The sequence below is a fragment of the Garra rufa genome, chromosome 6 (assembly GCF_049309525.1).
Source record: "Garra rufa chromosome 6, GarRuf1.0, whole genome shotgun sequence".
Lineage (NCBI taxonomy): Eukaryota > Metazoa > Chordata > Actinopteri > Cypriniformes > Cyprinidae > Garra > Garra rufa.
Genome location: NC_133366.1, coordinates 21,841,820 through 21,856,421, shown reverse-complemented (window position 1 = coordinate 21,856,421; position 14,602 = coordinate 21,841,820). Strand labels below are relative to the sequence as shown.

The 14,602-nt window shown below is 37.9% G+C and overlaps 1 protein-coding gene across 1 annotated transcript in view; it reads right to left on the bottom strand.

The window, feature by feature from the left end:
* vegfc (vascular endothelial growth factor c) overlaps positions 1-13,430 on the bottom strand; it is a 59,777-nt gene extending 46,347 nt beyond the window's left edge. Inside the window, exon 1 of the mRNA XM_073842918.1 lies at positions 12,924-13,430. Coding sequence (XP_073699019.1) covers positions 12,924-13,040 — 117 coding nt within the window. The 5' untranslated portion in view covers positions 13,041-13,430. The remainder of the gene's footprint in view (positions 1-12,923) is intronic.
* Between the last annotated feature and the right edge of the window lie 1,172 nt (positions 13,431-14,602).

Below are 14,602 nucleotides of genomic sequence, written 5' to 3'. Positions count from 1 at the left end.
TCAGAACAAACAAGAGTGTTACAGTTGGACAGCCCGAAAGTATAAACCTGAAAGCCATTTTTCATGATACAGGACACTTCACTTTGCCAAAATCCAACCCTCAACAATAAAAATGTAACTATTTATGTGAAATATGACTTTAAGGCTGCATAGTTTCAAATGTTGTCATAAAACATAGCTGAACAAGGTTTTAAACCCATAGTTACCTGCGAACATTGTTGTACTGCACTTCAAGGAAAATAGCTGTAAACGTGGAAAGAGGAAAAATATAATCCTTGTAGGAAATGACCGCTTCTCCCTGCATTGACTCCCTTCTGTTTATTCAGGAAATTCAAATACCACAAAAAGAGTATGAACAAGACTATTGTATGTGGCCTCTTCCATGCCTTTGTTTACAGTGATTCCTGAGATAACACACTGGTCTGTTTCCTACCAGAAACAATGGAGACTGAGAAAATGATGTGTGGTGTTCAGCATACAGACACATTCACACGTGAGTCAGTCCTAAACTTAAGGTTTGGTAATTGTAAAAAGGCAGATACAATGCCCTATTTTTATGTTTCAGTGGCAACTAAAAAAAGAGACTGATGGGAGAACGATACAAATGGGAACCATGAAGTCTAAGGGCACTTGACCCAAAAATGCATTCATTGTTTCACTATTGTGATCTAATTCATATTTGGGATTATATTACGTATTAAACATCAGTTTTAATAATAAATATAGCTGCAAGCAGCAATTAAGGGGCCAAGCACAACAGAGGAAAAATGAGTAACTAAGTATGGCATTAAGCATCAGACGAACTGCAACAATAAATAATTAAAGCAATTTTAGGATGATTTTAGCCAACCTGTAGTAATATTATTTAATGGGTTATTACTTTTGACCAAGAGGTGTCCCTGTTGTGATGTGGTGTGTTTTGTGTGAGGTGACAATGACACCCACAAAGTTTGATGTCAATATGTCAGAGATCTTTGCAGAGATACAGCCTCAGACATAATCTGGCATCATGCCTCAAATTTGTTGTGGAGCTACACAAAAGTCTATCAACATGAAATCCATAACTTTTTGTCAGCACAGTCTGATACGATTTTGGTGAAAATTGGATGAACAGTCTAGGAGGAGTTCAAAAAAGTAGGTTTTCAACATAAATCAAAATGGTGGACAGAAAGTTTGTCCGACTACGGCAAAATTGGTATCTATGTTCTCGGCATGATCCAAGGAATATTTTGAGACCAGTTTACCTACAATAGGCTAATACAATCAACAGATATCAGCAATTATTTGGAAATTCCCATTATTAATGGTTAATGAATGGTTTATTACTTTTGACCAGTAGGTAGCCAAAGTGATGTGGCGTAATCAGCGTGAGTTGACAATGGCACATTCAAAGTTTGGTGTCAATATGTCAAAGCTTTGCAGAGATCAAAGCTTCTGCAGCCGCAGCTTGGGATTATTCCAGAAAATTTGTTGATGCGTTAAATTATAACTTTTTAAATATCAACACAAAATCCATAACTTTTCACCAGGATGATCTGAAGATGATCAGAGTCAAATTTGGTGAAAACTGGTCTAGGAGGATTTCGAAAAAGTAGGTTTTGAATATAAATCAAAATGGTGAAAAGTTTGGACAATTTTGGCATAATTGCTATTGATGTTCTCAGCATGATCAAAATAATCTATCAAGACCTTTCATTACAATTGGCTAATATACTAAAAAGTTATTAGCATTTTAGTCAATTTAATTATAATGAAACTTGTTCAGTACCATCAGGGCATGGTGCCAAAGCCACACCGAGAATGGCTGACACCCAAAATTGGGTTTTTCATATCTCCTAACCATTAGGTGGCACTGTGCTGAAACTGTGCAGGTAGCCTCAAGCCATGGTTATTATAACATACACCAAGTTTGGTCTCAATACACCAAACCGTTGTGGAGATATAGCCTCACATCCATTTTTGTGTCCTCTTCACTGAATTTGTTCACGCATTTTTCAAGAACGGTTTGGCTAATCAATTTGAATTACATAACATTTTGCCAGAATGATCTGAAGATGATCTGAGCCAAATTTGTGGAAAATCAGACAAACAGTCTAGGACGAGTTTAAAAATAGATTTTTCGAACTATCAAAAATAGTGATTTAAATTTGATACATTCAACTCGGCATGAGCCAAAGATTCAGAGGAAAAAAATTATTTTATGGTTCAAAAATTATTATCAGTTTGCCTTAAATTTCATAACTTCCCCGCATGTGGTTCTATAGGCTGCCATAAACATACAACAAGTGCCTTCGCACCTTCAGTGCTTGGCCCCTAATAATAGTCTCATCATTAAATATTACATTTAATTTCACATAAAGATTCAATGTAGATTGCATCCAACAGCTTGCAGCCATTTTATCAAAGAAAAATCTTAATATTTTAAAGGATTTTAGGTTAAAATGAGAAGGGCCTCAGTAAGAGATCACATTTGCCGTTGAAGGACAGTGATTCATGGGAAGTGATGAAATGATGACCTAATGATAGATGCATACAATGATGCATGGTTAGACATGAGCCACGTTGTGCTGTTAACAAATAAAAAACAATCATTCACCTCTAATGCTAGAAAGTATGTCTCATTGAATGAATCACAATAGAAAGCAGCTGGGTTTAACACATAGGATGCCATGTCCATGGTAAGAAAAACAAGATTTGATGCCATGCACGCATAAAATCCCACGAATGACGATGACCCTATCATGACTGCCATTATTTTAAAGTTCAAACTTGAGTCAACAGTTAGGTGCCAATTAGAAAATGTGCATCATTAGACAGAAGGATCATTTCAGACACCACAAAACAATGCACAGCCCCTTGACGGCTTAATGTTTCCTGAAGCAAACCACAAAACTGACACAATGACAAAAAAACAACTAGATCCTTTTTTGGCAATGACTTTAGCGTTTATCCTCTTAGCTGATACCAGCATCCGGAGCTATTTTGGATGAGGTTTCTGGAAGGCACCCTCACTGCATAAATTCCTTTTGTCTGAGTCAAAATGCTTCATATTTAGGCCAGGTTTATACAGTTTCATTTCCATTACAGTCACCCCATACTCCAATGCTAAAACCTAATCAAAACGTCAAGCCTTCACAATTAAATTTTTTCCACAAGTTCATATTTTGAAATACTCTTTATGTAAAGACATAGCCTGCTGCCAATTAGGTAATCAGGCAGTGTTTCATGTACTTGCAAAAATATAGTTATTTCAAATGTGTTTGTCAGTATTAAAACAAAACAGGCCTCCCAGACAATCACTTGTGGTTTGTTATCTATAATGGGCAGTTACGAGATTGTGAAGAGAGAGCCAGATAGTACTAAAATTATAATCGTACAGGGATAGTTCACCCAAGAATAAAAATTCTCTCATTAATTACTCAAATAACAACTTTTCTCCTCTGCGTCACCCTAGCGCCATATTGGATTACGGTTGAACCACTGATGTCACATGGACTATTTTGTCAATGTTCTTGGTACCTTTCTGGACCTTGAACGTGGAAGGACCCTTGCTGTCTATGGAGGGTTAGAGAGCTTTTGGATTTCATCAAAAGTATCTTAATTTGTGTTCTGAATTTAAACAAAGGTCTTACAGGTTTGGAACAACTTGAGGGTGAGAAATCAATGACAGAATTGTCATTTTTGGGTGAACTAACCCTTTAACAGTTCTTAACAGCGGCAGATTGCTTCTGCACACTTACAGTCAGTTCTTAATAAATAAAGCAAAGTTAAAGCCATTATTGTATTAATTTCTCCTTTTAAAAACCAAATGCTGTCACTGGGGAGCATTACAGACATCATCACAGATGCTCAGTGAACTCAGGTGGAACAAGGCCCCCGTTTTGGACACTACAGCAGTGGTACATATGCACAAGAACACATGTTGCATCTGTTCCAGACATACCTTTCATCCTCAGTATTGGACTCTAGAGAGCAGGCTTGCGAATGGCGCTCTGCTCGCTGAACTTGAAGGATGTCGTTGAAGTCTGCTGAGGGCATGTCTGGGCCTACATTTGCCAACACTCAGGAGGAGAGGAAGAGGATCTGAGATATCATTAGCCCTCTAATGATCTCTTAGAAACCCTAGAACTGACTGTGAGCTTTGAGCCTTTGACCTAGGGGAGAACCAGCAGTTCCTTGGAGAATAAGTCTGGCCACAAGTCTAAAGAGTAACTGAGACTCTCTTCCACAACCAAGCTTCCCGCATTTCAGACAAACAATCCTAATCTGTCCTGTTTTCCTGAAGCAATTGAGATGTTCCCTAAGGCAAAGAACTCCACTATAAGCTCATGAATGCTATATTATGGCCTCTCATGTGATTTTTTTAAAATCAACCACTGGGCCGCTGCATGCGCTCTTGAGACCAGACCATTCGCATGGAAATTATTTTTCCAGTCTTAAGCCTAGTATCTGCTACATCCATTAAAATGACCTAGCAGCACTGCATACAACACATGACTCTATCTATGTCTGAATCAGTACGTTCAAAAACAAAGTTTTCTAAGTGCAATCTTCAATATAAACAGCTAATAAGCGCCAGCGTATTTACTCTGCGCTGTTTACACTTTGTTTTGCACTATTGCTAACTATGCCAAGGCTAGAACTTGTTTTTGATTGAAATGATATCAGTTTTCACATTCATTTGACTCTGAATCTCAGCCAAAATGGAAAGTTGTTTCAGAGACAAGATTATGAAGGCAAACATTTGTTTTTGGAAAATTTTGGACAGCATGCACTGATGAATCTAGAACAATAAGACTGCGCATTATGAAAGTAAACAGGGTTCATTTTGATTTCATGTCATTTGAAGAAACAATCTAGCAATTGGTTTGAGGCCCATAAGAATCTCTCTTCCTTTTTTTTTAGAAGGAGTTGCTTTCTTTGTCTGATCCGTTTCACGTGTAGAGGTGGGCATGTGTCAGGATGCAATTACTGTGCACTTCTGACGCGTACTTGGTTAAGGTTTCTGTGGTGCAATAAAGTTATTAGCCTGGAGCGTTGCCCACTACTCAATAAGACCACAGGGATATTAGGTCTAATGTTCTGTAACCCAATTCTTAAGCTCTCCAAAACATAATAGAGCTCTACACGAAATCCCAATGAAACCCTGTAGGCACAAAAAAAGCTACACAGTGGGGGCAGGGGGGATGGGGTTCTTGATTTGGCATACTTAAAGAATTATATGAGGCAAATATCCGGCCTGAACAGAAACTGTCAAGAGCAACATTAGTAAGGTTTAAGCAGCATCCACGCCTTGGCATGTGGATTGCACATCTCTTCTGAAGTTTTAACAAAGCTTTTAAGGATTAATTTGACAAATACTCTCATCATTTACTTACTCTCACGTTGTTTCAAACCTGTATGACTTTGTTTCCTGTGTGGGAAGCGAAAGCAATTAATTAGCTGATATTCCACGTTGCTCTTTTCCTTACTATGCTGTTTCTACTCCTAACTCATTTTCACTGAATGTAAAAAGAGCAGCAGTTAAAATATCTGTGTTTTACACACATGTTTAGAATGACATGAGGGTAAGAGAAGATATTTTCTTCTTCACTATTCTTTTAGTAAATACAGGAAACTAATACTCAAATATGTGACCCTGGACCACAAAGCCAGTCATAAGAGAGATTAAATAAATATGCTTTCCATTGATGTATGGCTTGTTAGGATAGGACAATATTTGCCCAAGATACAACTATTGAAAATCTGGAATCTTAGGGTGCCAAAAATCTAAATATTATGAAAATCGCCTTTAAAGTTGTCCAAATGAAGTTCTTAGCAATGCACATTACTAATCAAAAATTAAGTTTTAAATATATTTACGGTAGGAAATTTTCAAAATATCTTCATTGAACATGACTTAATCGTAATGATTTTTGGCAAAAATAAAAATCAATAATTTTGACCCATACAAATATACCCATTCAACTTATGACTGGTTTTGTAGTCCAGGGTCACATATTAGGACCTTTTGAAACTTAGCAGAATAAACCTTGCACAAAACAACGCCAAGTAATAAGAATAACTGCTTTATTCTTTATGTAGTATGATTAAAACTATATGATTCATCTGTAAACTAATGCATTACTCTTTTGACTCCACTTTTCAGAAATGAAAATACTTGTTCTTTTATTACATTGGATGATATATTTGTTTCAGAACAGATTTTTTCCTGGCCTCAGCCTACATTGTGCACTACCTGTTCCTTGCTCTAAACGGGTCAGTACACAAAACCTGTTTTATCCTTTAGAGCAGTGATCCCAGGGGTTTAGAATGATTTCCATTTCCTTTGTAATTCTCTAAGTCTTTGTTACACTGCAAGTCTTGACTTCTCATTAAGATTTCTACAAATGATTGCGTATCCACTCGCGGGTAGGGGTGGCACGGTACATGAAAAACAACCGAACCGTTCGGTTCGCTTGTCTCGGTTCGGTGCGTGTGTGCGTCGCACGGTTCAACGCATGCGCAATGTAGCCTCGTGAGTGTCCTTTTTGCGCGAAATAAGAGGTGTGTGTAGACATAGAGACAGTAAAAGTGGAGTGCTGCAGGTTACGTCACGTGTAGAAATTTCTATTTTATTAAAGGAAAGGATGAAGCTGATTGGGTGGTTCATGTCACATGGCCTGCGGTGAGCTTGCAGAATTTTGAAAAGTTGAGATGTTTTTATCTCGATGCGGCACGGACGCGCCTGGAAAAAATGAGCGTGTCGCACCGCGTCGCTTCCATTATGAGCGCGCATACCACGCGTCTACATTTGAAATAACAAACTTGAGTGCACAAAAGAGGCTTCATGTGAACGGCCCCTTAGCCAGATCAGTTGTGTGGGAACATTTTGGATTTCATGTTACCTATGATGAAGACGGGAATAAAAGAATAGATCGAACTGAGACTGTGTGCAAGCATTGTGGAAAATGCATATAATATGCTAACGGCAACACTTCTAATTTGTCAGTTCATCTGAGAAGACATCACACCAGTGTGTTGGTAGACATGCAAGTTAATTCTTCAGTTCAATCTTTATGTGCTAAAAAGGCAAATAAATTCCTGTGGAGATACACATTGTCCTGTTTTTGCCAAATAAATGAAAAGCATGTCATCAATGTCTTTTCTATTGCTGTATCAAATCTCCCCTAGCTTTCCTCAGAGATGGTCTCAATAATGTGCTTAAAGTCAAGTCCAATTCAGTTTGTGCATGATTACATGATAAAACTTTTTTTTTTAATAATGTATCCTAAATTGTGTATAATCAAGCTACATTTCATATGCCAAAACAAACTTCTGGAGTGTTAAAGATTAAAATAAAAAAAATAAAAACAAGAACCGTACAGAACCGAAAACCGTGACCTAAAACCGTGATACGAACCGAACCGTGGGTTTTGTGAACCGTGCCACCCCTACTCGTGGGTTTTCTTGCTTCTATGGTATTTCAAAATGACTTAATTTTTTGGCAAAGTCCCATCTAAGTTCGAATTATAAATAAATTCTGCCGTTTGGTCTTAAGGAAGGTTTCTGCATGATTGCCCACTGAAAGAAGGAAGGAAGCTTGGTGAGGGTTTTTATTTCGCCTACATGAGGGGTGTCCGATCCTGCTCCTGGAGGGCCAACATCATGCAGAGTTAAGCTCCAACAGACTTGTCTGGAAGTTTCTTAATTAAGGCTGGAGCTAAACTCTGCAGGACGCTGGCCCTCCATGAACAGGTTTGGACATCCATGATCTTCAGTACATTACCTAATGTCTGTAGCTTGAAAATAAATCATTGTAATGGTAACCAATTTTACAATATTAATGATAATGAAAAACATTTCTAATTTAATGGAGTACTTGATGCTTACTGATGGGGTACAAGACCAAAAAAATTGGGAAATACTGCTTTATAGTCGACCACCAAGGGCCTAGTCTCCATAATTTAACAGTTTACACTCCCAGAGTGGCCCACACACTGGCTATGATTTGAGTGATAAGACGTTCCCTAGAAGAAGGCAGGTAAAAAAGGTATGATCTGGAATTTTCTGCTATGACACAGATTCCACTGTTTCTACTTGCAGATGAAATTGCAAAAGCAGTCTCAGATCTGAAAAAAGTGTGTCAAATACACACAAAAAAAGTCCCCCAGATGCTACAGGCACACTGCTGGGCCACAGTCAGAGCTGAATTCCTCTGCAGAAGAGGACTGAGGGGACCTACAGACGGTTTACAGACAGTACAGAAAAAAAGAGACAAATGGAAACCTCAAAGTTACAGCAACTAAAAATGACTGTACGATCACTACAGAACTTTACAGATATACATAGCAAAAAGTGTTTGTGTGCTCCTTTATTTGCCCATGAGAATAAGTGACAGTTATCGTTAACAAATACTATTACAAAGACAAAAGCTGTAACTGGGGCAGCACCCCATCCAAAAGCACACCTTTGTACCTTAATTACCCATAAGGGTCATATTAGTCCCTTAAAACTACACATTAGTACCTTTTAAAAGAATACTGACAGCTTTTGTACCTTTTATTCTAAGAAAAGTTACTCACCCCCTTGTCAAGATTTTCATGTCTTTCTTTCTTCGTAAAGAAAGTATGTTTGAGAAAAACATTACAGGATTTCTCTTAATATAGTGAGCTTAAATGGTGCCCATGAGTTTGGACTTCCAAAATGCAGTTTAAATGCTTCTAAACGATCCTAGACAAGGAAGAAGGGTCTTATCTAGGGTCTTATCTAGTGAAACAATCGGTCATCATTAATATTTGTACACGTTTTAACCACAAATGCTCGTCTTGTCTAGCTCTGCGTTGCACATGCATACTGTGTGCACTCCCGCTCAGAACAAGTTAGGGTAGGCCGAAAAACTCTCATCTGTTTTTCTCCTCCATCTTCAAAATCAACCTACATCACTGCAGAAGTACCGACCCAGTGTTTACAGTGTGAACATGTAAAGAAGGTCAAACGCCCTTTACAAAAAAAGGTAAAACAGAGATGTAAGATGATTTTGAAGTTGAAAGAGAAAATAAGATGGGAGTTTTGAATGGGAGTGCACAGACTATGCATGTGCATCACAGAGCTAGACAAGATTAGCATTTGAGGTTAAATAGTGTATAAATATTAATTTATTCATGAAAATGACAGATCGTTACACTAGATAGGCTGGGAGCCCTTTGAAGCTGCATTTAAACTGCATTTTAGAAGTCCACTATATAGAAAAAAGAACAATCTGGAATGCTTTTCTTCAAAAAACAATTTTTTTATGACTGAATAAAGAAAGACATCTTTCTTGGATGACAAGGGGGTGAGCAAATTATCTGTAAATTATTGTTCTGGAAGTGAACCAATCCTTTAAAGTGTACCCTGAAATATGAAAGAAATCTATGTTTCGGAATGACTTTCATATTTTCAGTCAACACTGAATTCATTAAGAAATCGCTCAAACCTATATTGTAGTGCTATTTAAGGGATTTAGAGTGTAACTGACATTAAAAACCAAAACACAAACTATATTAAATCAGTAGTTCACCCCAAAAATGAAAATTCTGTCATAAATAACTCACCCTCATGTCGTTCCAAACCCATAAGTACAGTACTTCTTTCAGAACACAGATTAAGATATTTTTGATGAAATCCGAGAGCTTTCTGACCCTGCATAGACAGCAACGCAACTGACATGTTCAATAAAATAGTCCATGTGACATCAGTGCTTCAACCATACTTTTATGAAGATAAGGAAAAACTGTTTATGTATACTATTTTGTGACTCTTCTGAATGCGCATTGAAGGCTGACCCAAAAGAGAAGAAATTGTTGAATAAAGTCGTTATTTTTGTTTTCTTTGCATACAAAAAGTATTCTTGTAGCTTCAGAAAATTAAGGTTGAAGCACTGATGTTACATGGACTATTTTAATCATGTCCTTAGTACCTTTCTGGGCTTTAAACGTGGTAGTTGCGTCTATGCAGGGTCAGAAAGCTCTTGGATTTCATCAGAAATATCTTAATTTGTGTCTCGAAGATGAACGAGGGTTAGTAATTAATGGCATAATTTTAGGTGAACTATCCCTTTAACCCTTTTCTACACATTTACAGTAACCAATGCCACTGCAGCCTCATCTGAAGATAACTGAGTATCAAACTAAACATCACATCAAATCACTCACTAATTTTTTCATTCAAGAATGTATGCACGCCTTTCAACCCTGTCAGTCCTCACAGCATTGCACAATAAAAATAGTTTGTAAGAAGTAACAACTATTGAAACACCCCATTTGCAGTAGTTGCCTAATTCCAAGAATGGTTGAACTGCTGACCTCCCCGAAGTCTTCTTGCTTATGTCATCACAACGTCTGACTTTCCCTGCCCCCCAGGTGAAAGCTCCTCTAAAGTTGTGAAAGTGTTGAAAGGTGGTTGCGCTATATCTGAAGTTAAAGGATGAGCGGATCTGGCAGGTGGATTGGCTATTAGAGTGGAAAAGATAAGAAAGACAGATGTGGGTAATCTGTTCCACCTGTGCTAACTTTCCTACCTGGGAAGCACACATGACCACACACTCACACAGGAGAACACGTCCCTGGGGAATCCCTTTAGTTATCACCAAAGGGCAGAAATAAATAAGCACTGTTTGGAAGAGTGAAAAGCTCTTTTCCTTCTAGCTAGAGGTGGTTTATTCTCAGGCATTCATCACTAACCCTGACACTCATACAGGCTGAAATATAACGCTTACTTAAACCTCAAGAGACTTGCAACATAGCAGCTACTAATATAAAATAGGCATTCCTAAAGCAGTCAACATCCCTTTTAAAAAATGATGGAGTTTTTGTAAAGCCACATGACGAAACCGAATGTCAGTCCCAACGAATGAGGTCAAGACTGCAGCGGAGCCATTAAGACTACAAATCAGAAGTCCCAGCACCTCGTGCGTACTCCCCAAGCACCCACATTTCCCAAGTGACCCCTTCAGAAAGATAGTCTTACTTGACAATAACTCTCTCTACATGCACAACCCTCATGATTTACATTTAGAATCACAATTACTCATGATTTACAGGACAGCTTTGCCAAACAGATGAGAGATGGCCATGATGGAAAAGTCCAAGGGAGAGAAATAAGGTCATTATATTAGCCCAGCGCTGACTGATGCCCGATGAATTATTAAGTCACCCATCCCATACATTCATATAACGTACAGCCACATGTGCAATTACGGAACAATTATTCAATTCCATGGCATCGGCGCAAGACAAATATCCCCCAAGTGGACCAAAAATAAACCATTAGAAATTAAGCAGCTTTTTTTATGTTGTTGCGATTGACTTTCCCTACTCTTGGTGAATTCCAGCTAAATGAATCTTAATAACCATTGAATTTCACAGCGACCCAAAGGAGTTTGAGAGAGAGAGAGCAGTGAAAACAAAGCAAGTCTAATTTTAGCCAATCGTGATTAGTGTACGGCCCATGTCGCACATTACCGATGGGAATCATTTCAAGATCTTGTCAAGATGTCCACGTTGCTGCGTGTAGCATATGGTATCATTTATACACTGCACATAGTAAAATTCCAAAGAGTCCACTGCTGCTGTATATGAAAAGATAGAATGTTGTGTCAAAGTAATCACGTATAATGGCTTTGTGAGCCAAAAGCAGCACAGAGACTATACTAACACACATCTCTTCTTTTGTGTCCAGACAGGTCACTTGGGAGCTCCTGAGGTAAGAAGAGATATTAAAATAAATTGCACCACTTCATCATGATCTACATGATCAAATTAAAATGTTTAAAATTATAGCTCTTTCTGTCTTCGTTTTTTCTCAGTGGGGAGACAGAAGTAACAGAGAGAGACTACTTCTGAAGTTGCTGACCCGATGACACCTGCTTCCACTTTTTATGCTAATATAAATGTGCTCTCAAATAATTTCCCTTTTAAACCAGTGATGTGTGAATGCTTAAGTATATCTGAATTCTCCATCTGACTTCAAAATGTGAATCATTTCACAAACATCTTTTCATCCAAAATGATCTCCATATGTAAAATGGTGAATATTCCAGAAGTAAATGGTGTTTGCAACAACCATGTTGAATTTGAACACAAAGACAAAAAGAGGGCAGTCATATATATGTGACCCTGGACCACAAAAACAGCCATAAGGGTCAATTTTTTGAAATTGAGATTTATACATAATCTGAAAGAATGAATAAATAAGCTTCACATTGATGCATGGTTTGTTAGGACATGACAATATTTGGCCAAAACTATTTGAAAATCTAGAATCTGAGGGTGCACATCAAAATATTGATAACATTGCCTTTAAAGTTGTCCAAATTAAGTTCTTAGCAATGCATATTACTAATCAAAAATTAAGTTGTGATATATTTACAAATATCTTCATGGATCATAATCTTTATTTAATATCCCAATGATATTTGGCATAAAAGAAAATTTGAACATTTTGACCCAGTGTATTTTTGGCTATTGCTACAAATATACCCATGCTTCTTAAGACGGTTTTGTGGTCCAGGGTTACATATAATGATGAGTAAGGATAAAGGTAAGCATAACATCATACCCTAAATAGTTGAAGGCTTTTAAAGATCTGTCCAACCTTTAGAATTTGATTCAAATTCCATTTATGTGTTTCTGCAAAGATACTGTACCTTAATAAAATGAATCAGGATGCAAATCTTGACTAAGTACTACAACAGCCTTGTCACCAGTGCCAGTGATGTTGACTGCTGATGTGTTGTCTCAATTCTCCAAGCAGTACTACTAAGTTTAAAAATACTTTAGAAACGTGTATGATGAGTTTACTTAATGCTAACTTCAGGGCAACAAATCATTACTAATAAATGATGCAGTAAACCAATTTGTCTACTTTTGATATGACGCAGAAATGAGCTTGCCGGTGCTTACCATGGCATCCCCTTGATCTTGGTCATATTCATAATCATAGTAGTCGTGACTTGACTCCAAAGCAAGGTTTGCATAAAACAATGCGAGACAGAAGACAGAAATTCCAAATAAGTGCATTTTAGAAGAAAACAAAATCTCTGAAGTCTGAGCAGAGTCTGTTGAAAGTTCCTCTTTTCTTCAGCTTTCAGCAGCAGGTTTCTAGAAAACTCTGTCCTTAAACTAAAATAACACCCATGTGTACATCCAACATTTTAAGAAGGCACTTCGATACTGGTCCATGGAATGCACTGTGAGCTCGTCCCTTCTCAAGCGGCTGTGAACATCCACTCCGTGCGGAGAGAGTGTGGAAGTGCGCGGAGCGCTCAATGGCATGTTTTATGCAATTTCACGCTGTTACTTTGGATCCTTCTCCTCCCCCTCTCCGTTTTTCCCCAGCCTGCCTCTCCGGTCGCTGTTAGACACATTCCGAGACATCAAGAGAGGAATATGAGTCATGGCACGCGCGCTTTCTCAGGTGTCGACTACACCACGTCAAACTCATTGTGTAAACGCAAGAGCGCACTGAATGAACCTCTACAGTTGCCGCTTTTTTGTGTAAGGTGAAAGGTCGGTGCTTAAAGGAATAGTATATCCCAAAATGAAAACTGAGTCATCATTTACTTACCTCATGTTTTTGGAGACTATGCTGGTCCTTTTTTCCCTCATACAATGGAACAAGGACAGTGGCAGATTAGGCTTCAAACATTGATGCAAAAGCAACATAGTAGTAGTTTGTGTGAATCATTAGATATATTAAGAACTTTTAACCTAATTTTTTATGTTTAATGAAGTGTTTTGAAGTTCAATTAAGTGTTTTGCTGCAAACTCAGTTTAAATTGTTAAAGGGCCTTAACATGAGAAATTAAATTTTCCTTTATCTTTTGGCATGTAAGATGTCTTGGAACCGTTAAAAAAATCCTGCAAGTTTCATAGCGTAAAATGTCCTACAAGGCATTTATTTCATCAAGCTCCAAAAACTGCCCTTTTGGATTTGAGGTGCAAGATGACATCACCTGGGCACAAACATTTGCATAAACATGAATAGTCATCTTTTCACCATAGGCCCCACCTACTGGCATTCAGTCACTTAACACTGATAGGCTGAATGCAAGTGTAGCATTGCTTCGTGTCAAAAGCAAATAGAAAATATAGCAGCAAGCAGTGATTACCGGGGTTCAAGCGCTTTAAGGCATTTAAGCACATATGAAAAAAAGACATTATTTTGCAAGCCTGTTACAACCAAATAAATGATTTTAAAAGAATTTCTGTGAAATCCAGATTATTTAACATTTATTACTGTTATAGCTTCAGCTGCCCGATTTCCTTAAAGGGGTCATCGGATGCAAAACTCACTTTTACATGTTGTTTGAACATTAATGTGTGTTGGCAGTTTGTGTACACAACCACCCTACAATGATAAAAGATTTTTTAATCTTTAAAAGTAATATCCCCTTTTTAAAATCAGGTTATTCTCAGCTTCTTGTCGGTGTGACGGCACACAGACAGTGGCCGCTCCCATAATAGTTAACTGACATGAGCGCCTTACCTTAGACCCGCCCTCACTGAGCTGAAACAGTCCGACTCTGATCGAAATTGTGTAGACTCAGGTGCATTGGAAGACAAGAATGTCTCAGATTGAG